Genomic DNA, 27,237 nt, shown 5'->3' on the forward strand with positions numbered 1-27,237 from the left:
GATAATAGGTCGAGACCGAGGCATTTGGAATACAGCAGCAGAAACATGAAGTTATAGGTAATGATCAACTTGTCAGAGTGCACATGCATCAAACATTCTCACTGACAGAGGGCTTCAGTCTTTGTCCTATAGTTTAGGTTAATCTTATCTTTTAATTTTGCCATTAATGAGTTGGATTGAGATTAACAAGCCTCCTTTAATCTGTTCCATCTCTCGCAGGTTAATGCCTCCAGTGCTAGTTTCTCAGTCAGGACCTGAGTGGTTTGAGTGAACACAGCTTTAGTACAGAGTGCACGGTTGCCTTTTATTACATTTTAAAGTGTTCTTACCATTGATTTCATCAACAAAACGCATGAAATAAAGTACTGAAACATATGCTTTACATTCAAGATGCTGTCATTGCATCTGTAAATATGGCACTGGGCTGAAGACGTCGGCCCCACACTGGACTTTGTTCGGACGCAGAAAGGCAGAGTTCAGTGGAGCTGTCAGATGATGTATTTGAAGCTGAACGTGCTGTCGCAGGAGAGACGCTTGCCTTTGCATCTGCCGCACAAGTCCTGTCTGTGGGGCCGCTTGGGGTCGACGTGGCGCTGTGTTAATGCACAGCAGCAACGTGCTTTGTTGCAGGTCTGAGGGAAAAAACAAAAGGGAGGTTAGCTTGCATTTAGTAGAGACTCGTGAGCCATTTCATTTTACAGACAGAGGAGGAGGAGGGCTTACGTGACATGTGATGTCCTCCACTCGATACGGGTTGAACTCCTTTTGGCATTTCCTACAGTACTGCTTGAAGTAAACCTGGAACACACAGGACCTCAGTTAGAACAGCTTCTCATACTGTAGCTTTAAAAACAATGTTGTCGTAGCCAATTCAAATTATACATGATGGGCACCAGTACTGCACCCATCTGAAAAGGCACAAAAAGTATGTTCTAAAACCACAGGTCATGCTGGGACAACAGAGCCCGACTCGGTGTGACTGGTAACCTGAGTTTATGAGTGCTCACCTTGTTGGTGCCCTGAACACACCACACGTAGGCACTCTCCCATCGCAGATTACACCCTCTGCAGTGATAATATCCATACTTCTGTTCCAGGAACTGATGAGGCAAAAGGTCAGGCACTCAAGTGTTAACGCCATTTTAATCCACAGCAGATCACTACAAACAAACTATTCCATATGGAGTTTCAGCTCCTTTGATCTGAGCCATCACACCCAACTGGCACAGATGAGATTACCCTGAACACTGATAGTTTATCAGTGTGGAGCTGCTTCAAAAACATGCATCATCTCGAAAGGGGCGGCAAACTCAGAAGTGTGTATAGTTGGGAATAATATGACCACCATGAAACTTCCAACTTGAGCTTTGGACTTGCATGATTTTCCAATGAACGTTTACGAGGTGATTTACATGGACATCAAAAAAGAACTCATAACTGAATACTGTTTACTACGACTTCAGGGAAATTGAATTCATGGTTTTGTTTTGAAATATTTCATATTTCAGCAGGTATTAATTATGATTAATTAATCATGATGCCAGTGCAGGTAGGAAGACATTAATGGCTCAAGACATCTGGGCTAAAGTTAATGAAGGGTTGGAGAACACTTAAATGTAATTGATGTTAACTAAGGGAAACTGGGGTATGTCAGCAGTAAATGGGGAGGGTCAGAGTTCCCTCCCTTTTGAAACCAACTCACCTGGAACCGGACCCTGGCCTTGACCTTTGACCCCTCACCAGCTGTCTGCACCTCCTCACCCTGTCGGATCTTCTGACGCTGCTCCGGGACCTCACCCTTCCCCCCGCCCTCCCCCTCCCGGCCCGGTTCGCTCTTCGTCCCGTCGCCCTCCGCCGCGGCCTCGGGCGGCTCCCCGGGCGGCTCGCCGCAGGAGGCCTCGTTGCTGTTGTTGTTCTCATCCACCAGGAAGGAGGTGACGCTCCTGTAGGCGATGGGCGAGTACACAGCGAGGGTGCGGGGGTACCGGACCGCGCCCGCCGCCCTGGGGCTGCCGCCGCCAGGCACCGCCGCGGCCTCCTGCTGACCCTTGCGCCGGAAGTCCCGCTTCATGGAGAGGAGCGTCCGCGGGCCGATGGAGCACTGCACCGAGGCGTCCCGCTTCGGGTTCACCTGCACCGACACATCCTTGGTGTTGGCCTTGCGGAGCCTCGGGGTGAGCTTGGGGTTGATCTGGGAGAGGATGGACTTGAGGTGGGCGCGCTGCTGGTTGTTGAAGGCGTCAGACGCGTCGCTGTAGTGGGACAAGTAACTTTTATATTTCCAGCCCGCCTCTTTAGCCCTGGGATATCTGCCCGTGTACGGGTTATAAGATGAGTAGAAGTAGCTGTCGAATGGCTCGTCACCATACGTCGCCATTTTGTTCAACCAACCGCGGCTGCGAGGTGCCGCCATTTAAGTAGATGGACTCACGCGCGCCTTCTCCATCAGGTGTAATCACGGACAGGTGAGGAAGTGATGTCACGTGACAAGGTGAACACGTTTCTCTGTTCAATCTTTATTTACTCATATACACGTGTTTATATTATGATGATGATGCACGTGGTCACACTGAAATCTGAACATGAAGAGTTCTGAGTGGTTTAGTTCACACACACACACACACACAGTTTTTTTAAACTGCTACATTGCATTGATGGAGTGATGATTAATGTCACTTTCACTTTACAGGTAACACAGCCACGTTTTGTGGTTTTTATCAGTATATCACACATGTAACATGTCAACGTTGAAATGAAGGAAGCTTTTAACATAAAGCAGACATAAAGTCTTATTCCCGCCCCAGTATTTTCTTTGTGAATGACAGCGTTAAATCCACCTGCAGGTCCTGTTCTGCTCCATTCCATCTGTACAGTGTTGATCTAATGATATATATGTAAATTAAACAGGGGTTGGATCAGGAGGACAGGGGTCCAACATGATGGTGTTTGGGTCACTCACTGTCACAGCACCATAAGACGAGTCAAAGTCCTCGTCGTCGTTAAACCTCTGATATGTTATATCCCCGCCATCTGCCGTGGGGTCGGGTTTGTGCAGGACCTCCTTCCTGTACAACCTGTAGGCCAGGATGAAGATGCCGGCCTCAGCTGCTTGGAACAAGGCGTACAGCAGAGGGAACATGTACATCCCTCCCATCAGCTGCGGGGGGAAGGCCAGCTTCAGGATGGCAGTGCACAGCTGCACGTTCTGGCAGCCGGTCTCCATGGAGACGGACCTGCAGCTGCTGGGCGGCAGGGCGAAGAGCTTGGCCAGGCCGTAACCTGCGGCATAGCCACACATAGGCATCAGGATAGCCACCACGTAGACGGAAGGCGGGATGGTGGACAGCAGATCCGGCCCCAGCATCGCTCCAGTCAGGATGAAGAGCATTATAAGGGTGACGAGCAGGGACCACAGGGAGGCCTGGAGAAACAGGAAGTCAGGATGAAGGTGATTGTTCACATGCTGCTGTGTTCTACTATAGGACACGTTTTACTGGGCATCCAGAAAACAGAGTCACTTCCTGGGTCTCCCCCAGGTCCCCTCTCAGGTTTGACCTTTTAAAGTACTTTGTGTGTTTTTGATTAGGGATTAAAAGGAAAAGGGGGATGTCACTTGTTGTTAAGACTTTGTTTTTTGAGTTATAACAATAAAAGTGACTTGAAATGGACTTGATGTTTTAAGCACAGGGCTGGACTGGGCTGTTTAAAGTTATTGTCTATTGGCAGTGATGTGATCCTCCATTATGTGTGGCTTTTATCAGAAGAGGGAGGGAGGAGCTCTTCCTGACACAGAGCCTCTGATGTCACTGTTCCTGCGGTCAGCATCACCCTCTACGTGCGACAGACACCCCGAGAATTACGCACTGCGCTTTTGCGCAAAGGTAAAAGGCAAAGGTGAATGACTCAGACATTAGCGACACAAAAACAATTACGACTTTAACTGATTTCAAACATGTTCAACAATTGGAAAGTAACTTTGACAAATTGCTCTTAAATTACCTTTAAAACAATGTCGGCCACACGCGTGTAGCGGTACCTCAGCATGACTCCTAGACCAATGGGAATGAGCGTGCTGCACAGGGTCAGGATGATGGCCCCGAAAGGCATGAGGTTGACCACAGGTGTGTTGATCCACGCGCGGCTGTAGATCCACAGACACAGCGGCATCAGCACGAGCGCCAGCAGCGTGGACGATATGGTCATGATGATGCTGTGGAGTGAGGAGCAAAGACAAAGCAAAGTTATGGCAGCAAAGGATCGATGTGATCACCGGCCATAGTGTTGGATCATTGTCAAGTGGCTAAAAATCTATCGTGTGTTACTTTACGCACCAGTGCGTAATCGGCTGAATAGCCTACTATGCGTAAAAGTGAAATGAGTACAGCAGCTCTACCTCAGGTTCATCTCCCCGTGCACCAGCAGGGACATGATGTTTGACAAGTTTCCTCCCGGACAGCAGCCGCAGAGGAGAACAGCCATCGCTGCCACATCATCCAGAGAGAAGGCAAGAGCCAACAGAAAGGCCACCAAGGGCATGATAACAAACTGACACACCAGTGCCAGCAGCACCCCGATGGGTCTGCGGATATGTTCACCAAGCTGGCTCACCTCCACCGTACAGCCCAATCCCAGCATAGTGAAGCAAAGGACGAGTCCCACGATTACATTGATTCCGTGACTGAGCGGGGAATCCCAAAAGGCGGGCATCAGGTGGGGGGATTCCGTCGGCGGAGCGGCCATGAAGTCCAATCCAGCTCCAGCGGCTGTCCTCAATCTGCTGCCTTCAAGAATCATGGCACCACCGGCTACTCCTGATCCAGCCGTGGCTCCATGCTCTGGAAAATCCAAAACCCGCTTCAAAGTGTCCAGCAATAGAAAATCTATCAAACCAGCTCTTTGTACGTCGCCACCGAACCGACTGGAGTTCTCCATGTTGGAAGAGCAGGACAGAGAGGCTCCACTGTCTGTCTGTGCCCGTAGGAGCCCGTGCGTAAAACTGATTCCCCTAGTGGCGCACTGTCACTGCTAACAAAGTGCAGAGGATCCAGTGGACAGAGGATGAGATGGTTCCATGGCACTGACACTCTTAAAGTGACTCACTGAGTCCGACTGGTGCCACGGATTGGTTCACCGATAGACGCACATCGCTGGAGGGGAGTGTGCACACGGTCTCAAGCTTCAGCCAGAGTTAACGGGCCAATCAATAACGCCCAGGCTGCCCTTTTATGCGTAACGTCGCCCGCTGGAAGGAGAAAGGTCCACAAAATATCAATCTAATTATTATATATTGACAGTTTTCAATTTTCTAAATTACACAAAGCCCATCAAAGGCTATTGAACCTCCAATATCTGTGAAGCTATATGAAGGAGATCATGTAGACCAACGGAAAAGGTCTGTCACCTTTTGTGTGCCTGCAAAAAAGTTTTGTAGCTGTGTAATTCAAATTTGTGCCGAACCATTTTCAACAGCGAGGTTTCACAAAGTCTGAGAGATGGACTCACACTTTTGTTTCTGCGTGTGACCCCGAAGTTACAGCTACAAACCTCAGGGGCGGGGTTGATTTATGTAGGATTGACAGATTGAGCCTGAGGGCATATGTCTTCTTTCCTGTTACAGAGGTTACTTCCGTTACAGAGGCTCACTAGGTTAATACTCTTTTGTCAAAGATTGAGATTTATACATATAAATGAATGCATTTTCTCTGTTTCACAGGCTACTGGTACAACTACAGGTCCAGTTTAAGCACTGGACAGCTCCACAGAGAGCTAAACTGAATCGACAGCTGCCATGCTGGATGTCACACTGTCTGTCACCTGCTCTTGTTCCATAGACACTTGACCAATGAGTGGTTGTCAGTGATTGGACAATGCTGAACCCACTGTGAGCTTGTGGAGTTTCACCTGTCTCTTAGTTGACCAGCCCGATAAATCTTTACTCCTGATTCCAGCAAGTTAAACAATGTGACCATCTACACTGACCGCAACCTATCAACGGCTGATCCAAGGCTTCAAGGTCTCTGCCCGACATTTTGTATCATCATCTATTTTTGTGTGTGTATGGTGGTTAAAAAAATAGAGGATCACTTATTTAGGGTGGGCGTGTCACGCGCTTCCCCTTGTGTTTTTCTCCTCCTTTTCCTCCCTCTCTGGTGTACATGACGAGTGATTCCATGGAGGGTGATTTTAAGGGAGGCTGGAGTAGAAGCTCTTTGTCTCTCTCCTCCATTTGAGCTGCAGCTATCTTCATCATCGTGGCACAGTTTATATTGTTTCTATTGAAGTTGACCTTGAGTTGGGGGGCTGGTCATCCTGTTTTGGGTTTTTGTTATGGGGACGTTTCTGGGACCTACGGCCCACTGCGTTGTTGGTCCATATCTTCTAATGTTTTGTTGTTTTTGGCCAGGCCTCCACACTCCCATAGTTTCATTTAAGGACATTTGATATAACAATTTTCCCTTTAACTGTAAGTGGCGTGGCGTCCTCCTGATGTGTTGTGGCCGTAACACCTAACCCCTAACAGACGTCAGTAGAGTATATCAGTGGTCAAAAAAAGACAGATTTTTGATCAGGAACAATGTGGTGGATTTGTCCTTTAAGCCGGGGGGTTTAAGAGCTGGAAGAAGTGAATCCTGGGAGATGAGTCTGTAGTGAAGACAGCTGTTTGTTGAGCTTGAGTAAGCACAGCCTGCATGAGTGAAAACTGTGCTGATCTTTATACTTGTGCAGCAAACTATGAAATTCTGCCTCCTTCCTCTTTTGTTGGCTGCACCATGAAGTGTGCGCATGATGCACGAGTCGTCCTCTAAAACATCTACAACTGTACGGTGCACGCAGAATTCATAAATGATCTGCTTGTGTGTCAACCTGAGAGGGTTGTCATGACTTCTGGAATTAGAAGAAATGCTGTGAGATTGGAAACGCTCACGTTGCTGAAGTGGCAAGTAAAAAAAACACATTGATGGAGATGCTGAGAGGTTGCATGTTCTGTTTTACAAAGAGTTAATGGCCATGGGAAGCAATAAGACATCCAATGCCTAAGTATCCTGCTTTAGCTCAACTGAACAGCTAACAATAAACATGTTAACACAACCAAAGGGCATTACAACGTTTCTCATGGAGTCCAATGTCAGCTGTGTTACGAGCTGGTGACGCCGATCAGAGAAATCCTCTGAGGACCAGACCGTCTCATTTCAGTTCGGCCTTCCCGGTCTACGTTGCCCATGAGGGAGGCCGTCTTTGTGGGCCATGTGCTATGTGTTAACTTGAGTTCATTAGAAAAAGTAATAATGTTAGAATAAAATAATGTTTCTGGTGAAAAAAGAGTTTTAAAATGTTCCAATTGTGCCTTTTATATGTGGATATGTGTGGAGCGAATATCGTGTGTCACAGTTCACCAAAGTTGAATTCCACGTGAATTGATTTGCCACAGGAAGTGAATCTTTTATCTGCCCCTTTGTTTCATAGATTGGAAGTTAACGGGAGGTGAAGGTTCACCACAGAAACATTGGCGTGTGGGCTTGGGCCCTCGAACAGCCAGGGTTTGTGATGTCACAAACCTAAGAAACCAATCCAATTCATTGTGTGTGAGGGGCTCAGTGGCTGGAAAAAGCTCCTGAACTGCAGGTGAGATGTGAGGGTGGAGAGACGTGGGGCAGTGGTGGAGGTACATTAGCATATTCATAAATCCCATTACTGAAATGAAGGTGTGGAGCTATATCTAAGCCATTTAAAGCCCATGAGTGGAATTTGTATGTGTAAGTTTGAGGATCAAAGAAGACTTATAGGGGCTGTATTCAACATGTGCAAAGTGACTACACCTGACATGATGACAAAGTACAACACTTCATTCAGAGAGGTACAGGAGGAATGTTTCATTAATTAACCATAGTTAACTCCTAGTAGAACTGATCCTGTTGTCTAACAGACTCCCTAACCTCTTTTTCATTCTTTTTTCTAATTTCAATTTGCTGAACCAGTCCGACAACTTGTTAAGACATTGTCCTGGTTTTTATTAATATTGTCTCTTTTTCTCTGGTGTAGGTCAAACAGCTCGAGCAGTGTTTGTGAAATATTATTTTCTGCTGCTTTGACAGTTGACTCCTCAAAGTAATTCATCGTTTTCAGCGCAGCATCGTCTTGCCTGTGTTCATTAACCTTGCTCTTTTGGATTTGACTCGCCCACGTGTGTCCTATGTGTGTGTGCAGCCCACAGACTGAGACCCTCAGAGAGAAACTCCTTGGTGCCTCACACAGAGGAAGCTGAGCACCCAGAGAAAATAAAAGCACTGACGTCACAGGTCTTCAGGGCACCGAGGCTGGAATGGGATGGGACAGTTTGCCTGAGTCAGTGACTCAGGCTGTCGTCGGTCTCCTCCCCTTCCCGGAGACACACTGTGTCCCCCATTAACCAATGGGTGACTCCAGGTACGTGATGCAGCAACTGCCCGTGCACAGAATACACAATGTGTCACTTGCCTGTTAGTGGCTGGATATGACACTGACACAGACCTAGAATATATTTTCTTTTACTTTTCTAATTACAATGAGCCTGGTTCATATAGAAGTCTGTTCATGATGTTAAGTACAATATGAGCACAAAGTCAAAAAAATCAGGAGACCAATAACAACTTTTTTCAGCTTTTATTTGAAATGTGGCTTTACACAGGGAAACAGAATGTCATGTTTGTGGATATAAAAAAAAGTTCAATAACAAAAACTTTTCACACAAAAGGTGTGGTTTGTCTTTTTGCAACATTCGTTCTGACTTCCCGAATCTGAGCTTTGACAGAGGCACCTCTCTCTTTAATAAATAGTTTCATTTACAGAATGCGTAATTAGTTATAAATATGAAGGCGCATAATAAACCTTTTTTTTTAAAGCAATTATAAATGTATCGATTACAAAAAAATCCAACAGGCAATCAAATCAATCAGTCAAGCAGCGATGCAAAATCGCAAATAATATTGGCAAAGCAAGAAAGTTAGCACAAACTTATAAAACATAGAAAACATGATGTTCAAACTCAAGTGAAACATTAAATTATAGGCACTAGTTGAAGAACAGCCACCACACCACTTACTGGAACACCTCCACTTACACCGGCACACCTTTTGATTCGTAGCACAAGAGGTCAGAGCCAGCCGAAATGTATTCAACTCGTCATCTCATCTTACTCAAGATATTTGTGATATTTTCGTCAGTACATGATTTGATATACACTGACAAATCTGTTGTGGGAATTTCAAGAACATAAAAGATTTTCTTGGTTTAATCGGCTGAATACTTGACGAATATATATATTTGAGACATCAGATAAGTCATGCCTGAACTGAAACTGACCAATCGGAGCACTTAAGGGGGAAAATATAACTTGGCAAAGTGTGGTACAAGTCAGAACTGATGCTTTTTCCGAGTGGTCATTAGTCACCCGGCTTCATCATGAATCCTGATTGGACGCTCTGAAAACATAATAAAGGCTTTGGAGATTTAGCTTGCAACTGAGGTTCAAAATGTACATTTCAAACAGCTGAAATCTTCAAACAAAATACTGATATGGATGTTTGGACATACACTTCTTAAATAATTTGAATAAATAATTTTCCAAAACAAACTTGTGCATACATTCTGGCTGATTTTACAAGAGTAAAGATTCTTTTCAGAGTCATACCCACACAGGTGCTTTCACTGTTGCAAGACACCCCCGAATCTCTAACATCACGGGACAGTTCAGCTGCACAGCGTCGTCATAGAGATCGATTGCTGTGCAACACGTGTTGAACACAGAGCATAAAGAGAGAAATGTGCGGAAACATTTCAACCTGAGGGAGATGAAAGAACAGAGCAGAGGAGTGGGAGGAGAGCTGGGCCATGGGCTGATATGACACTCAGGCATATGAATGCAGTCAAACCAAGGCAGGTGATGTGGCCTCTGCTGGCGGAGTTGGAGTCGGCCTGGTTTCTTTGGCATTTAATGGGCTGTTTGCGTGACATGCCTGACTCCTCCAGTGCCAGTCCCCACACAGAAACACCCCGGGACGTCCTCTTTGACACCGTGTGTGTTTGACACAGTCTTCCCCTTTTTTAAATTCTTAATTATTTATATTTGTGGGACATTGTCTCTCATTTTCTTTCTCCACTGTAGAAGTTATCTAGGTAGATAAAGTGCCATGTTGTAATGTCTGCCTCCTTGTGTTGATAGTTTGACTGGAGAGCCCCCTGCTGGCCTGCCTCAGTAACAACCTTCTCTCCAGTTGTCACCCATACCGCCGTAGTTCCGAGGAGCAGGAAGAGATCTGATGAGGAGGAGACAGAAGGTTTAATGCTGATTAAATTAATAACTAATCATACCTTTTAAAACCAAAGCGTTCAATCAAAGTGTAACTTCACCCCTTAGTTTTGGCTGAAGTCCCTCTACCTGAAAATTCAAAAGATGCCTTTAGAAAACAGTGCTACCCCACCCCAACCCCCAACCACACACACAGACAGACAGACAGACAGACAGACAGACACAGACAGACAGACACAGACACACACACACACACACACACACACACACACACACACACACACACACACACACACACACACACACACACACACACACACACACACACACACACACACACACACACACACACGACATACCAATTAGCTTGCTAAAGTTGTTATCTAGGTTGTTAAGGACTCCAGTAGCAGCACACACAGTGAAATGTCGTATGAAGTAGAGGCTTCTCGCCTTCAGAGTTACCTGGTTGGAAATTGAGTTATATACAAATGATGCATTTTCTATGTTTTACAGGCTACAAGTACTAGTATAAGTTTAACAGTTCAAGTACAAGTTCAACCGGCTCAGGCAGCAGTTCAAACGGTGTGTAAGTGTGTGAGTGTGAGTCAGCTGAGGGGTATGTGAGGATGAGAGGATGGTGGGTGGTGTTGGGTGATGTGATGGTTTAGGGGTTGAGTTTTCAGCATAGATCTGAAAATGAGTACAGCTTTACAGATTCCCATTCACAAGCGGTTGCTGGTGGCGGGGGGGGGGCCACCCGCATTTGATCCTTTAATTAGTGTTATGACGTTGACACATCCCTAACAGTTAATTCTATGAAAACATTAATCCTGCAAGGTCTAATACGGTTTGAAACACTAGGTGGCGTTATAAGACGATAAAATGTTTTACATATTTGGTATTAAATGTGACATTAAAACTGACATTATTGTATTTTATCAATTAACTAATAATAATAATAGTCATATAATTAAGTTTTCAGTTTAAAAAAACACATTTAAATGTAAGTAAGTATATTTAATTCTCATTACAGAAGTACAAGATGTGACTCGTGTCTATGGTGTAAATACCTGCGCACAGGCTGAGCCAGTTTGCTGCGAGGCAGAGGGATGCCCCCTCCCGCAGAAGCATTCGGACGGGGTAGGCCACTGCGTGGAGGAGCCAGGGAGCGGGTGGGGGTGGAGGTGGCAGAACCAGGGTTGGGTGTGGCCTTTACGGGCTGCCTCAAGGCCAGAGGGGACGGGGTGGCGGGAGTTCGCAGCTTACTGGGAGAGGGGACTGAAGACAAGCAGAGCAGGAACACAGTCAGGTATCACTGGCTTTTGTTGATCCTAATGCACTTTCAGAGATTTCAGTCTTATCAGTAGTTGAACAATGAAGTTATGATCCAGAGCACAATGGTGTGAGGTAGACATACACTCAGGTGGCACAATATTGGTACATCTAGATAAAACTAAAACAGGCTAATAGAACAGTCCAGCAGTAAATCCTCCTTCATGATGGTTGTAATGACCAGTTTTAGCGACATGTTGTTTTGGAGGGTACAGTTTGTTGAATTGTATTGTGTTATAAGGACGGTTGTTTCAATTATTTGATCCGTACATTTATGCTAAATAATAGAATCATCTTTATAATGCAGAAGATATCAACCGCATCACAGCCTGCAACCTCCAACATGATTATAAAGTGAAATCAACTGAAAAACACTGAAACCTTCATGAAGGAGAATTTACTACAGACTGTTGTATCATTAGATTTTACTAGGTCTACCTAATAAACTGCACACTGAGTGTAAATATGATGCCTACATATAAATATGTACATGTCGAAACTAACCACATCCATCACAAATTTATAGATGAAGTCAGACCTGTTACCATGAAAGTTGAGAACATTTTAAAACATGAACAGAAACTCTTAATGTTTTCACAAAATGAGGTGACGCGCACACACGCACACAGCATATACTAGTGCAAACCAGCAGCACATACCATAGCACAACATCAATACAACCACGGCGCGGAACAACAATCACAATATTTAAAAAAGGTGGAAATCCTCAGTGAATACTCACTGAAATCACCTTCTTCTCCAAAGCAACACGAGAGTGGGACTAGACAAAGATGAAGACAATAGAGACAGGCTGTTTATTCAGAGCTGGGAGGAAGGGGCCCAGCACGGGATCTGATCCTGACCGTTTGTTATCTTAACAAACTGTGATGCCACATGAGTCTTGATCAATAGGACCTCAGATGCTAGTTTTCCATGTGGCATGAACATTTCATCATCTACCTCACTGGAGGTAATGTGTACAGCCCAGTGAGTGTGGCTTTAGATAGTGATGAGACAGTGAGGGAGACATTAGCATGTAAAGCACATTCTGCTGCTGAAATGCTAACGTAGCCTTTGTCAAAGACCTGTAGACTTCTCTCTCGTCTCTTAGGGACAATGCTAACTTAATACTTAGCAAATTAATTCATCTAGACATCCGAATTGTTTAGGAGAAAATGTTATTGATGAACGCCACCAACTAGTTTCTCAGTCATGTAAATAATCGCATCATATGACTGAACAATAGAGTAAGAAAGACACTGCAGTTTATGCTGCTGAAAATGTCAACTGAATGCTTTTCTGAAAACATGATGAAAAATCTAAAGCGGCTGTTTAATTGGTAAATGAACAAAGTAATCTTAAAACACAACATCACGTATTATATATTCTAATGATTCAAGTAAAACAGAAATGCCTAAAGTCTTTATAATATATATGTAATAATGAGAAAGATAAGGTGAATATAAAGAAAGACAGATGACTGACATGAAGTCATGAATGACACATTATTCTTAACCTGGACCAACAGCAGTGTTCGGACTTAACTCAGCCTGTATGATTGTTTACAGAAACATCTTCACACAGTCCTCAAGTGAATCAGCTCTCTGTATTTCTGTATGGAGGACTACCTGTGGGATTTAGTTATAAACTCAAACATCTCTGTCAACAACCACCCTGCTCCATCTCCCTCTCTGCTGGTTTCTTGCAGCTGACTCTGCTCTTAGAGTTTCCTCAGTCTCAAGAGTCTGAAATGACAAGCTGGCAACTAGTGCACCTTCCTCAAATCCACTTCAGCTCTTTCCTGGTTTACAATTCATGTGCATCAGTTGTCCATACTTGCAGTACGCAGGTAGCTGACTGTATATTACTCATCATAAATGGGGCATGTGTCTGCACGTGAGTGATCTCACAGCCTCCAGCTGGTTTAGGAGCCGTTACCTCGCAGGGCCGTTGGGCTTTGGAGGTGCTGTTTGGGTTTCGGGGAGGAGCGAGAGGGGGTTGAGTATCTCGGGAGTTGAGCTGCTGCTGGAAAACAGGGACATTTCAGTACGGGAGTCAGACTTGATTCTGCTGGAGATTCACAGCATGACAAGAGAGGAAGAGGGGCTCTGAAAGGCAAACAAGCCAGTCTGAGGCCACTAGAGGGCTCCACAGCCAAACATTAATAAGCAGCTTCATTCAGGTGGAGGATCACCAGGGCCACTGTCAGCTTTGACAGACAATCCACCAGTGACAGAGAAACAGAGGCTGGTGTGTGTTACACATGCTTTATAGTAGACACGTTTACATGGACAACAATATTCTGATAATAACCCTATTTTGACAATAATCTGAGTAATGTAAACAGTATTTACTTATTACCTTAACCTGAATAAGGTCATACTCTGAATAAACAATAATCAAAATAAGACATGTGGAGTGTTCTGATGTCAATGCATTCATTACATTATAACGCCCAATTGGCGTTTTCACTGCATTTTACAACATCTACATCCAGCAGTTACCAACCTCTTGATAACGCATGTCTTGTGTTTGAATGTTAACAAGTAGGACATATTGTTGACATGTCATAATCGGACTACGATCTGTAACATGTAAACAGGAATATGAATAAAATATTCTATCTATTAGCAAATCATGTAAACATAATCAAAATAATGTCAATAGTCGGAATACAGCTGTCCATGTAAACATACTCAGAGAGAAGTCAGGGAGAGAGGCAGGAATGTATGTGTCTCACATGCCCAGTGCAGCCAGAGGTCAGATAGAATCAACACAACTATCCTGAGGGGAAACCTCACAGCTGTTACACCTTTTTAAACTTCAATGAACAAATAAAGACAGGCCACCCGGTGTCACTGAGAAGTCTGGTTGAGACAGCATTAATGCAGTCACTACATGTTTGACCAGCTGATTTATGCCCTTTGACCCCATCCCTCTCTGCCTATAGTCACAGAGAGATTAGCATTTCTGGATTAAGGAAAAATCCATTTCCTTTATCTGCCATTACAGGATTAAATCAGACAGATAGTCTTAACTCACAGAGGTGGGATGCTAAGCTCTATAAAAGATGTAAAACCCTTATGGACAAAATGTAAAAGAACATTAGTGTTACTGATACCAGGAGTTGCTTCGGGATTCTCAGTGCTACTGACGCCATGCACTAGTTCTGTAGGAGGAGGGTGATTGTTTGAAGTGAGAGTTTGGGCTGGGAGAATAAGAGGAAAAATGTGTGTCAATAAAAAGATATTAGAGCTGAAAATGATAAGAGACAAAGAGGTTTCCCAAACACCAAAGCCATAACACAACAAAGCAACACAGGCCTGATGCTGTAGGAGGAGCCAGAGAGAGGAAGAGAATTCACACTAACAATGACTAACAAGGGATTACACAGCCTGTTATGTTGCTGAGTGATCAGTTTACTGTGAGAGCAAAACAAATATCAGGTCATTATTATGACACAGTCATATCAATAATTAATCTGATCATCTGAGGTTGTGATTACTGTAGCAACAGATGTGTTCATAACTTTAGAAGGTTTGGGGTTTTGCAGCTAAATCATAATATATGGCATGTTGTGTGTGTGTGTGTCACAATACTCACTAGCAGACTGGTTCTGGTGTCGAGGAGAGCCTCCATTTGGCACTTGCAGGTTGGACTCGCAGCTGCGGCTGTTCTTGACAGGCTCTTGGGCCGGGGGCTGGGTCGCTGCTGAGGAGCGCGTGAGGTTGGGGAGACTGCGACGCAGCTTTTCTGCAACAGCAGCACAGAAGAGAATTAGCTCATAGTGCCCAGAATCTTACAGTGAACCACTGATGTCCCGCACTTAGTCCATCTCTGCTGGCTCTGTTTACCTTCATTCTTCACCACGCTGGTCTGCAGGTCGTGACCCTGCAGCGAGTGGCGAGGCTGCTGCAGGCGGCTGATGCTGGGCTGAGGCGAGCCGCGGCTGTGGCTGTACTCAATAGAACGAGCAGGGGAGCGTGAGCGAGGCGAATTCCTGGGAGAGGCGTGTGGAGAGTGTCGGGGGGAGGGGCTGAAGCGGTTGGAGGGCAGGTGGAAGGCCGGGTGCATCGCCTCCTCCTCGTCGTCCTCCAGACTGTGTGTATCTAACTCCTGGTCACTGAAGGTGCTGCGCCGTAGCGAGTGGCAGGAAGAACCCGAGCTTCGTCTGGATGCTGTTGCGGCATAGTCCTGTCTCAAACCTGACGACAGACATTTGTATTGTAAAAATGTGGTCTGAACACAGAAAACTAGACAAAACTCCTGTAAGTGCTACAGTTACATACTCTCCTCCTGCATGCGAGCCAGTATCTGCACATCAGTGACGTCGTTGAGTTTGTAAGTAGTTGAGGAGCCCACGGAGTCCTCGTCCATTTCTGAAGTGCTCAGCTCACTGTCCACAGACGACTGTGGACTAATTGCCGGAGGATTCCTCTCGGCCGCTGCGTTTCTCTGGTGGGCTGGTGAGGAAATAATCAATTTAGTGACATTTATTCAATTACACTAGACTTGAGATCTTCTGTAGTAGTTACTGAACTATTGAGAGCCTCATACCTGCGTTCCCAGGTATGAGTTGCTGTCTGACTATGGGCACTCTGCTGGGAGTTGAGGAGGGGGAGTTGAAGCCACTGCTGTAAGGGCTGTTGGCTGCGTTTGTGCTATACGGGCTTCCATAGCTCTGCTGGTTGTAGGGGCTTCCATACAGGCTTCTGCGCTTGTTGGCTGTAGAGTCACAAACAGAACTTAAACATGAGTCCACACTACATGAGAAGATCAGGAGAGAACAAGAACAATGCATTCGAGAGAAGTAAAAAGTCCCTGTCCACATGTTATCAGCCACTTTTGGAACCTGCAATCACTTAATCCCTCTTCAATAATACTCCAGTGAAGACAAAAGAACATTGTTTAGTCTGAGGAGCCCCAACCATACCTGTGTGCAAAGAGTTAGAAGCTGGTAGTCGTTTTTGTACTTTAAAAATGTTTATAACCAGCTAATTTTACTAGCGCCTGACCGATACATGATAATAAAGGCTGACATGAGCCTTTCACAGACATTGGTATCAGTGTTTATGTCTTTAATGATAGTTGCCAATGCGAAAAGTTTTAATTTACTGAATAAACCCCAAATATATAAGAACAGAAAAAAATGTGGTGTTGGCATCAGCCCCCAAAAATCCATATCAGTCAGGCTCTATATTTTAAATCTTATGTTACGAGTGAAGAAGAAAAAGTGAACATAATGTCAACATTAAATTCTGCTTTATATTAACTTTTATAATGGTTATTCATTCTATGGCAGCAGGACTAATAATTATGGTGGGTGTATTAAGTCATGAACTATTTCTTTAGTCAAGCTGCTTTACCTCTGTAACAGATCAGCGTAATATTGTTCTGATAAGGAGTAAAGAAGAAGAAAACTTTCCTCAGGAGACGTTTTCAAGTGACACGCTGCCACAATTGGAATCTATGACTAAGGGATTAGTTATTGAAAAATCAGTCGCATCTTTCCTGAATAGATTTTAGGATAATCTTCCCTTCAGTGGGAACTGTTGGGTTTTCTCTACAAACTTAAGGTCTCTACCTTAAATTAGACTGAACAGAATATCTTTTATTACAATCTTCATTTTTGCCATGGACTTTTGTGTGAAGCACTTTGTAACCTCGTTTAGATAAGTGCTATACAAATAATGTTATTATTCATAAGAACTAATAACCAACAGTCCACCATGTAAAAAAACAATGGAATACGATGAAAAAACCCAACTAATTATCTTAAAATGTCTTACTCAAACAAGAACAATTGTGTTAGTAATTGATTAGTGTAATAATCAATTCAAAATATGCAGCCTACAAGATGTCAGCAGAAGAAGAGAGGTGAAGTGAGGAAGTCTCCCGACTTCCTCACTTCAGCTGCGTTGGTGAGGAGGACCTTCTTGTGCAGTAATATGTTAACATACATTATCTATGCTGCATCCATTCACTGCAGCTCATTAAAGACCCAGACAAAGTGAATAGCTACAGTATGCTAACATACTTCAACAGTTTACTACAACAGCAGCAGTGTCTGCAGATAGCAGAACCTTAATGAAAGCTCTACACTGTGCTGCCGGTCTGCTTGATTTTCTTAGACCATACACTGACTGTGGGACTAACAGAGAGTTCCTACAACATTAGCTGGGAAAAACACTTAACAATACACTCCATTCATTCTATACACACAGTAAACGAGCGCACAATGCTATTCTCTGTGAGATCCAGTGCAGCAGCAGTCAAAGGCTCCAGTCTATAGTCCTTGGTCTCGATCATGAGATCAGACCCTGCACAGACAAGCTGCTGGTTACTGGGATAGTTTGCTGTGTCCCTGTGCACTTGTCTTCCCATCCCTCTGTTTTCTCTCTTCTCTCTGACTGAATGTGGTTATAGCCGAGTGGTGACTGGAAAGTGTCTTTTAAGATCAGCTACCTCTTCTTTCCACACGTCTCCCTACACTGTCTCCTCCTCCTGGTGCTCTGCACTCAGTCTTCCTGCATTATTTAGGAAATAACATCATGTCCACTCTGCACACATCAGCTGCTGAGGAGTATTAAGAACGCTTCAACACGTGGCAGAGTTACACTTTGTTTTCCATTTCATGACAACAGATTGAAACAGTTCACCTGCTGAAATTAACTATAATTATCAAACTCAATATTCATTTGAAAAAAACGTATTCAGAAACATATCTCCAAGGTTACTGCAGGTTTCAACAAGGTGCATGTAAGCCTTTTTAAGACCATAATTAATCAAATTTAAGACCTGAAGATATGAAGGAATATCAGAGTGTCAGGATTACTTTCACTTAATTGAAGATGAGGTAAAGTAACCTTAATCTAAAATAACCCTGGATTTAGCACCTTCTCTCTCAAACTACAGGCAGAGACAGAAGGTATTCATATTCTTTCCCACAGCCAAGCAGAGTGCACTGAGATGAACTCAGACCAAGGTGCTCGTAGACCCGCTGTCACTGCGGGTTGAGCAGGTACATTCAGGTTCAGACCTACAGAACGCATACTAACAGGAGAACAAACGTGGAGGCACTACATTTGTGCTTTGGCTTTTAAGCACAAATGTACTACTTAACAATTAATAATTGTCAGTTCCACATTGGTCTTGTTTGTAGTTTTAGTACTGTGGGCTTATATCTATTATGCATGCCGCCAAAGATTTTAAGCAAGACAGAGTAGAATATTGGCTATATTTGTTGATTGATTGCCCCTGTGTGTTCTTGTGGATTAAGAATAGCTATTATGCATTTATACCACTGACAAACATAATTACATATTTCTGTGAGTGCTTTACAAACATGAATTATCTCTCCGTGTGTGTTAGGAAAATCTTCCTCTATACACAGTCTGTACTGGCTGTTGGGTCCCACTAATGAGTGTGGCTGCATGAACCCAGCTACGAGTCAGTGTTGAACAGTTTGGAGCTGTTTAGAAGACAGTGTGTCCTATCTCAGTAATCCTACTGTCACTAGAGAGACACAGTCAATCTGAAGGGATCTGACTGCAGCCCAGGGACCAACCAAAATAGAGTGTCCTCAAATCCTCATGTCCTGAGACAAAAAGAGAGGTTAGAAGAAGAGAAAAGAACTGCTGTCCCTACCCACCATGATGATGTCATTTCTATTGTCTCTGATATGACTCTGTTTAAGAGAGCTTTTTTTCCATCTTGGTTTTTTTAGCCTGTGGAAACTTTAAGGCAGTTAAATGAGCCAGTACATAACTTCCTGGTAGAAAATACAAGCCTGCAGGGCTGAAATGTTGAAGAGAAAACTGAAGACAGCGCTTGGCATAGAGGTTTCCTCGATATGAAAAACAAAATAAAAGATGGATTAAAAACAGCTGCAGAGAGCTTCAAGCATATCACAGGAGAAGAGCAAACAGTGAAGCTTTTATGAATGAAAGAGATGAATAATGAGGAATTAAGCTGCAAGGAAGAGGTGAACTAACTGTAGAAATGAGGTGAAGGAGATGTCAAAGCATTTTTGAGCAGAAATGGGGCAGGTCAGCTCAACAGTGAGGCACTATTTAAAAAACTGCTTGATTGTTTCGGCCTGGCAGCAAATTGTGACTGAGGATTGTCTGAAATGAAAAAAGCAGTGCAGTCTGACTAGTACAGTCAACTATCTCACAGCAGTCTCCTCCCCAGTGTGAGTTATATAACCGAGGCACGTCATCTGGGGATATGAGTTTACCAGGGTGTGCAAAGACAAAAGGCTCAGTCGCTACTGACACAAACACTTGAAATCATGTTTAAAATACGTACGCGCCTGCAGGAGTGTGCACCTGCGATGTTTAGACAGACAACTTCATAAATGTCCCGTCTCACAGTGAAGACTTCTTCACTTTGGTTTCCACAACTAAAGTTACGATTGTTTTCTCTCTCTGCAATTCCTTAAACACAGACTCAACTAACACCATGGCAACAGGGTTTCCATGGTCCTGGGAGAGAGCTGGTGCGAAGGAGAGGCTGAGGAGCCGTGAGGGCGTGTCTGTGGTGAGTCTCCCAGTCACTGAGTCACTAACGCTCTCAGAATGTGGAGCTTAGGGTTTGCCAAAGTGTTTGTGTGCTGAAAAGGATGTCAAGTTGTCACAAAAATCCTCTCCAACACCTTGATTTTCACACTTCATTCATTGAATTTAAGTTTAAACCACATGGTCAGTGAATCACACAAATACAGTTGTTACCCGTAGGTTATGTTTTCAACCCTGTCCATATCTTTGTTCGTTGGTGTCTGTTTGTTTGTTTTTCCACAAAACTTGCTTCAAGGAAGAACCCATTACATTTTGTGGATCCTGATCAGGGGACAGATCCAGGAATGTTTCTTCACTTTCTTTAACAATGTGAGATTTCCAAAGATCAATTTCCTAGAGAATAATTCATGGATCTTGATGGGAAAATAAAATCAGACACATTGATTTTTGAGTGTGTGAAATTTGGCGCAGCTTGATTAAATTTGAAGGGACTGTTGGGCCTTGGCGGAGGTATGCGCTCGGCTGAGTGCCACTCTAGTTTTTTGCAAGCATCTGTGGAAGTGATGACAACATCGAAGCCAAGTGAGGAGAGAAGTGGAGGGAGTGGGGCGGGTGGTATCAGTGACAAGGGAGATACAGTATATCCAGGCCGTATGGAGGATGACGTTATCCTCGCTCCACACCTTCACTGATGAGGTCACCATTTATGAGCATGATTCATTAAACCTCACCCGAGTGGCTGGTTATTTGTTGTATTGGTCAGCCAAAAGACAAACAGGGTGTAGTTTGCAAAGGCTACATGTTTTGTTCAGCGGTTGTGAAAAAAAAGTCTAGCACAATTTAAAGCTTCATGTGCTTTTTTCCATTTTGTTACCTTTGCCAAGGAGGTTATATGTTTTTATCTGCGTTTGCTTGTTTGTCTGTCAGTAAGCAGGATAATATAAAAACTACTAAATGGATTTCCACGAAACTTGGTGGAAGGAGTCTGTAAAGGTCATGAAAGAACCCATTCAAATTTGGTATGCATCTAGATCAGGGGGCAGTTCTGACATTTTTCCAATTTCTTTAACGTTGCAAGATAGGACCTCTTTCAACATTTTCATTTATTTCTCAGAAAATAATTTATGGATCTTCAGATGAAATAAAGCAGGCAGGTTGGGGGCGGATATTTATGAGTGGGTGCAATTTGGTGCAAATCCAAATAAGGATGCTCTAGTGAATTTAAATGTGCTTTCATAAGAGGACTGTAGAAGTATTCACTCTACTCAGTGCCATTCAAGTATTTTCATATTTTTTAAGTTGATCTGTGAAACATGAGGGATGAAAAAAGCAGTGATACTTGGATCCATAAAGGGACCACAGTCATATTATTTTAACCGCCACTATAATAAACAAACTATAATTACTATAATTCAGTGTCTGTGTGTCCAGGTGCAGTCCAGATTCTTGCACAACAGAGAAGCTCACATCTCCTCTGGTGAACAACCTCCTGCAGCCTATTGCTCAACATGATCTAACTGTCACATGGACATACCACTGTCAAAATGGAAGTGACCTCTCTCAGTTTAGCTGCAAGGATTTGAGCCGTATCCTCTTCACTGAGCAAGCACCTATAGTTAGTGGGAGTCAAAAGCTCATAAAACAGACATCAAGTAAGAACAACTAAATATATTGGTAGATCTGAGTAGTAATGTTTTAATTATGTATGCTATGTGGTGGATACAGTTTCAAACTATTCTGAGACATCTCTTCCACTGGGGAGTTTATCATCCATCTTAGTTCAAGTTCTAGTTAGGACCATATGTTTTGAATTTCTAAGAATAATGTGGTGCATCAGAAAGTCAATATAAATAATAATATAATAATAAATAATAAATAATACTGAACCTGCCCTCAGCACTTAGGTGCAATCATTTGGCACAAAACCATGAATATTTTGCATTCCCCTTGGTGAAATTATGAATTACACATTACTCTTCACACACTTTGCTGCAAAGGAGTAACAAAGGGGTAGCATGATTCATTTTATACTAGCTACACTTATAGCTTTGCATGTCTGTTAGGGTTACCTCTTTAACACTAAAAGTAGCAGATGTACGGGTATTTCAAACGCAGATAAACCTGCTAAAAAAGGTGATTTACTCCTCTCCCATTGCCAGTAGAGGAGTTTGCCTTTCTGTCCCCCCCCCCCCAGTGATTTATGTTTGACATCATGAATGCACAGACAACTGAGAAGCTCTTTTACCTCACTGTCTTGCCAAATTAGCGTGTTCACCCAGGTATCACGTTTCTATCTCTGCCAATCAGAGCATTTATCCATTCCCATTGCAGACAAAAGCCAGATATTAGGTTTTTTGACCAGTGGAAAAGTAGCTTTAGGGTTTCGCAGCACTATCAATCCCATATCACAAGAAGGAGCCCTTAAGTACACACAGATTCAAACAAACCCTGGTGCTTTCACCAGGCTCAAGTCATTGATTAGTTTCTCAGGTGACATAACCTGGTCTGAGTCTGCCTCCTGCTCATAAAGGTGCAGCCTCAGCCATGCAGTGACTCACCATACAGGTACATGTGGGCAGTCCAGCTAAGGGAAGCTGTGCATGTATTCTCATACATCAAGGATCAATAAAAAGAAATAGTAAGATTATTACAGAGGCTCAATCCCGTAAATTAAAGCTCTCAGTGACAAGAACAATCATCACTACATTTCTGATCCTGCTCTTATCTATCCAGCGAGAGGAGCTATAAAAGTTATATGAACAAGCTCTACTTTACTGGATCAATAATTCTACATTGGCCTCATATACAACAATGATTTACAATTGATCCTTCAAATAATCCAAAACATCAGAGTAAAAATTCTGATACAACACAGCTTTGGAAAATCACTGCTGTTTCATTATATTGTTTGTGCCATGACATTTACTGTAAAGCTGCTTTCAGAAAAATCTGTATGTTTTCCTGAAATTTTCCAGAGGGACAGTATGTGAGAAGGCAAATGTCCGAGTCAGTATCTCAGTGAACCCATGTGAGAGGAACATTTCCAGAGAATTCACAGCAAGGGAGTGGTCGTGTTTATAACGTTTTTAACATGCAACGTACTTGAACCTGCAAGAATAGAAATGTGTCAAGATGGAAAAAGGGGAAGCATACACGTAGAGGACAAAAAGAGATTCAAGAGCTTTTGTGATTTTTGCAGCAGAATTTATACATCATGTCCTGCCTCTTTAATGTTCTACTTAGGCAGCATCCCTCGCCTCAATGTTCTGTTAATGTTCCTGTTGTTGTGAATGTGTCTGACCTGAACAATCTCCTGCTGAATTCCTCATCTGAGAAAGGCAAACACTTGAAGATGTCCTGACCCAATTTCTGGACATTTTCCAGAGTTACTTACAACACACAAAACTTAGCCAATTAGAAAATCCATATGCAAGTTAATAGCAGAAAGACTGATGCAGGTAGACTTCACACAAAACAATGACTCAGAAAAGATTTAACAAGTTAAGCTTGGTTAAGCGTCGCTAGCAATGAATCCCTCCTGAGACGGATTAGTGTATTACTGTTGTTGTTACAGTTTACAGTAGTACTACTGCTGCTGAGTTCTAAGTTGAGAATACACAATGTGATCACCAGTGCTGTTTACCTGACATGGTGACGTCCAGTCTGTGGATGAGGGAGCGCTTGGCTGACTCCATCTCAGGACTGGGGTGGTCCAGTGCTTGGCGACACCACACGATGGGACTCAAGGCTTTTTGCAGGGGACTGTTCAGCTTCGTCTCATATAGCCTGGAAAAAGGCAAGAAGAGCAGACAACATTGTCACAGTATATTGTCAGGACATAAAAGCAACACCAGCGAACATGACACAAACATGAACTGGCAACTTCCTCCTCTAATAATGGCCCAGCACGACAGCTGTCACCTATCACCTCATATGTAATGATACCTGATAGCTCAGAGAGGACATGAGATTGACGGGAAAACAAATGATTTGTCACAGAATGCTGCAGTAGAGATGACACTGCAGCAGAAAAGCATTTAGGCAGCTATGCTTGCTTAATTTAAATTACTGTGATCTATTTCTGCTAAAAGACACTGTGACTTTGATATATATTTTTCAATCATCTCAATACAATCTTATACTTCACATGTTGCATGTGTTGATATTGCAGAAACCAGTGTTCCCTGTCTCTGGGATGTGAGGACAGTGCAACTTTGAGCTCCCACTGCAGCAAACTTGAAGAATGCACAACTGTCAGTGGCTCAAAGCGTCTAAAAAAAGGGCACTGGGTTCAGCACTTAGTCAGCTGCACTGATAGAAATCAAAGATGAAAATACATCAAGGTATAAAATACATCAACAAAAGAAACTGAATCGCCCATTACTCTGCCAGTTAAAACAAGAAGAGAAGAGTTTCCACTCTGTAGAGGAATCTGAGTCAGCAGCTGTCAGCGCTGTTGCAGCCACAGAGAAAGCCTTTCATGATGAATTAGGGTAGAGGCAGGCTAGTGCAGAGGAAAACAAGTCTGAAATCTGGGGCGGCACGTTTTCCTTGTTTACACTCATTCAGATTTAGTGCAGCACATAGTAAATCTCCCGGCCTGCAGACATGACACTCGTGACGACGTATATAAACTACCTGCTCTGAAACAATGATGCGTGTCAAGTCCACATGCGGCAGGAGGAGGGGGACAAACATGGATAGGGCGAGTGCTGCAGGGGCAGGCAGCGTCTCCAAAAAACCGTCCTGAGGCTAATTCAGAGATTACAGGAGTCTGTGACAGGAGCTGGAGAGCGTGGGGCACTACCAAGTAATCCCAGATATCAATCTGATCCAGAGGGCAGACAAATGGCTGCAGTGTAATGAGACTGGCTCTGCTGGGCATGAGTGAGCAATACCTGAAAGAAGTCGAAGGCTCAGTGGCTGGCAGAGGCAAGCTGCTGCAGGCAATGGAAGAAAGACAATGGCTGGATTAAATAATAAAAACTTAATGAAAATGGATTTATAAATACTGATTGGCAGAATCTCTTTATTCCATACACGTCATATTCCTGTGGGCTAGTTTCAGTATTTAACCACCATTCTGCTTTGTCATAGTCTGCATGGTTATGTGTACTTACTCGTTATTCTTTACCAGCACACTTACATCTTGTAGACAGAGGATTTGTCCATTGACAGCCAGACATATGTCACTGTCTGCTGGCTTTAGATACTGTTATTTAGGTGAGCTATGCCCTAATGTTGCTCATTACAGTGTCATTATAGAAGATGACAATCAGACAAACTCTTCCTGACAAGACAAGATAACAAGGACCATCTCCCAAAGAAGGCCTGTCATTACATTCACGAGATGGTCAGTAGCTACTGTAGTTAATAACAACTGCTGCTATCCTTTCAGACCTTCTGTAAACCCATCTCTTTATGCGGACATCAGCTTTGTACGACTTATCTGAGTGTGCGACTCCGCTTTTAAAAGGGATTTCCTCAAGTTTGGATGAAAGGAGACATTAAGACAAATCCAGTCCTATTCTGAAGATATCCCTTCTTAAGTCTATCTGTGCAAAGCCACCCTGACTCTAAAACCATAAATGTTAAGCACAGGAGGACATAAAGTGAGCACAATGTGGAGGAGTATGAATGGACATGTGGTCCGTCAGGATAATTCTCATGACAAGCAGGCCTACATGCTCATCTTTGTCCACAAGACACTCCACGTGACCATTTTATCTTATTAATAGCTTGTTGTTTGTAATCCCTGCAAATGCGGTGCTCAGCCTTATGACACTGACGTAGCTTTTATTCCAACACGATGAGCTGACAGCCCTGGTTCTCCTCTCCTGCTGTACAGAGCAGTGTAGCTCGTGGGACAACTGGTGTGCTAAAGGACGAATATATATCCATGACTACCTCTCCCACATGGCTGCTGCTGGCAGGAAAACAACTTTCACTTTGCACACTGATCTCCTCCAAATCTGCCACATCACAACAACAGAGGTTCAACAGATGAGACAGCAGAGAGTGTGAGGCTCACGGGCCGCTGATCACTTTCAGACACACACACTGTGCATGTGTTGGAGGAGATAATGGAAAGAGATTATGCTCTGACTGTATGACAACGCATGTCTAATATGGTCATACAGTCATATATGGGAATGGCATCGCCCACGTGACTTTCCAAACAACCTCTTTCACACAGTCAACGAGGCTCCCTTCAGATTTCCGTCTAGCTATAGAGGATATGGTTTATGCAAGTCGATCGAGGTGGTATCGATGTGTGGAGCAGCTGTACCCGGGCTGTACCCGGGCAATTAAAGCTGTCAACCCGCACTGAAGACAGAGACACCTCCCCACACTCACCAGCTGTCCTCGTCTTCGTTTAGACAATCCATGTCCTCCAGGTCTAAGATTTCCACCTCATCCAGCACCGATGTTTCCATCTCACCCGCGAAGCTCCCGGCGGTGTCTGAATAAAGTGAGTTTATGCTCGACACGGAGGTGGCAGCCGAAGCCCCCTCACATTCGTACGCCCTCCTGAAACTGATGCCGTCGTAAGAGAGCCTGGGGCTCAGGCAGCGGTTGTTCTCCAGCAGCCCACCGTAGCCTCCCGTCCCGACGAACCCCACCCCAGGGAAGCCGGCCAGACCGGCTGCCATCCCCGCGGACAGGGACGAGGAGTCGTAGCCGTCGCTGAGGGGTCTGTGGTTCTGTGTCATCGCTCCGGACGAGGACAACATGGTGGACCTGCTCCGGAGCTGCTCGTTCTGCTGTTCGAGCTTCTTCACCAAGTCCTGGAGCTTCCGCACCTCCAGGTCCGCGTTGATATTCGAGTTGATATCCTCCATGGTGGCTCCCCAGCCAGCCCAGCGGAAAAAATGCAGCGGTGTTTTTGGACGTTTCTCCGCCGACAGTCTGCCTGTGTTGGTTTACTTCCCTGTTACCTCCGTATTCTCACAAGACACACCGGTGTTCCGCTCACTTAAACCGCCCAGCGTCGTCATCTTCCCCGGTTGTTCGAGCTCACGGGCAGGGTCGAGGCCATTTTCATAATAGTCGTCACCAACTGTGAAAGACCAACAGGCGGCGGACCGATCACGTCACTGC

The 27,237-nt window shown here is 44.1% G+C and overlaps 3 protein-coding genes and 1 long non-coding RNA gene across 15 annotated transcripts; 1 reads left to right on the top strand and 3 right to left on the bottom strand.

The window, feature by feature from the left end:
• Positions 1-283: 283 nt before the first annotated feature.
• Positions 284-2,469, bottom strand: zar1 (zygote arrest 1). Its single transcript, XM_035177341.1, has 4 exons — positions 1,703-2,469; positions 1,008-1,100; positions 724-798; positions 284-632 (listed from the first exon to the last, which is right to left on the bottom strand). The coding sequence occupies exons 1-4, from the start codon at positions 2,411-2,413 to the stop codon at positions 489-491; spliced, it is 1,023 nt and encodes a 340-aa protein (XP_035033232.1). The 5' UTR covers positions 2,414-2,469; the 3' UTR covers positions 284-488.
• On the top strand, positions 1,593-3,668 carry LOC118121459. Its single transcript, XR_004698336.2, has 2 exons — positions 1,593-2,491; positions 2,908-3,668. It is a non-coding gene; the product is annotated as an uncharacterized LOC118121459 (long non-coding RNA).
• Positions 2,543-5,128, bottom strand: slc10a4 (solute carrier family 10 member 4). Its single transcript, XM_035177339.2, has 3 exons — positions 4,394-5,128; positions 4,000-4,210; positions 2,543-3,421 (listed from the first exon to the last, which is right to left on the bottom strand). Exons 1-3 carry the CDS (start codon positions 4,930-4,932, stop codon positions 2,900-2,902), a joined length of 1,272 nt encoding a protein of 423 aa, XP_035033230.2. The 5' UTR covers positions 4,933-5,128; the 3' UTR covers positions 2,543-2,899.
• A 3,497-nt stretch (positions 5,129-8,625) lies between these two features.
• Positions 8,626-27,237, bottom strand: slain2 (SLAIN motif family, member 2). Of its 12 annotated transcripts, XM_035176172.1 has the most exons (12): positions 26,494-27,237; positions 23,780-23,922; positions 16,175-16,342; positions 15,907-16,080; positions 15,472-15,822; positions 15,221-15,370; positions 14,739-14,825; positions 13,556-13,642; positions 12,360-12,398; positions 11,356-11,563; positions 10,387-10,414; positions 10,152-10,292 (listed from the first exon to the last, which is right to left on the bottom strand). In XM_035176172.1, exons 1-11 carry the CDS (start codon positions 26,976-26,978, stop codon positions 10,411-10,413), a joined length of 1,896 nt encoding a protein of 631 aa, XP_035032063.1. In that variant the 5' UTR covers positions 26,979-27,237; the 3' UTR covers positions 10,152-10,292; positions 10,387-10,410. The 12 variants fall into 12 exon arrangements, with proteins under 12 accessions (XP_035032061.1, XP_035032062.1, XP_035032066.1 ...); XM_035176170.2 differs by lacking the exon at positions 10,387-10,414 and having other exon boundaries at positions 8,626-10,292; XM_035176171.2 differs by lacking the exons at positions 10,387-10,414; positions 12,360-12,398 and having other exon boundaries at positions 8,626-10,292.

The sequence above is a fragment of the Hippoglossus stenolepis genome, chromosome 14 (assembly GCF_022539355.2).
Source record: "Hippoglossus stenolepis isolate QCI-W04-F060 chromosome 14, HSTE1.2, whole genome shotgun sequence".
Lineage (NCBI taxonomy): Eukaryota > Metazoa > Chordata > Actinopteri > Pleuronectiformes > Pleuronectidae > Hippoglossus > Hippoglossus stenolepis.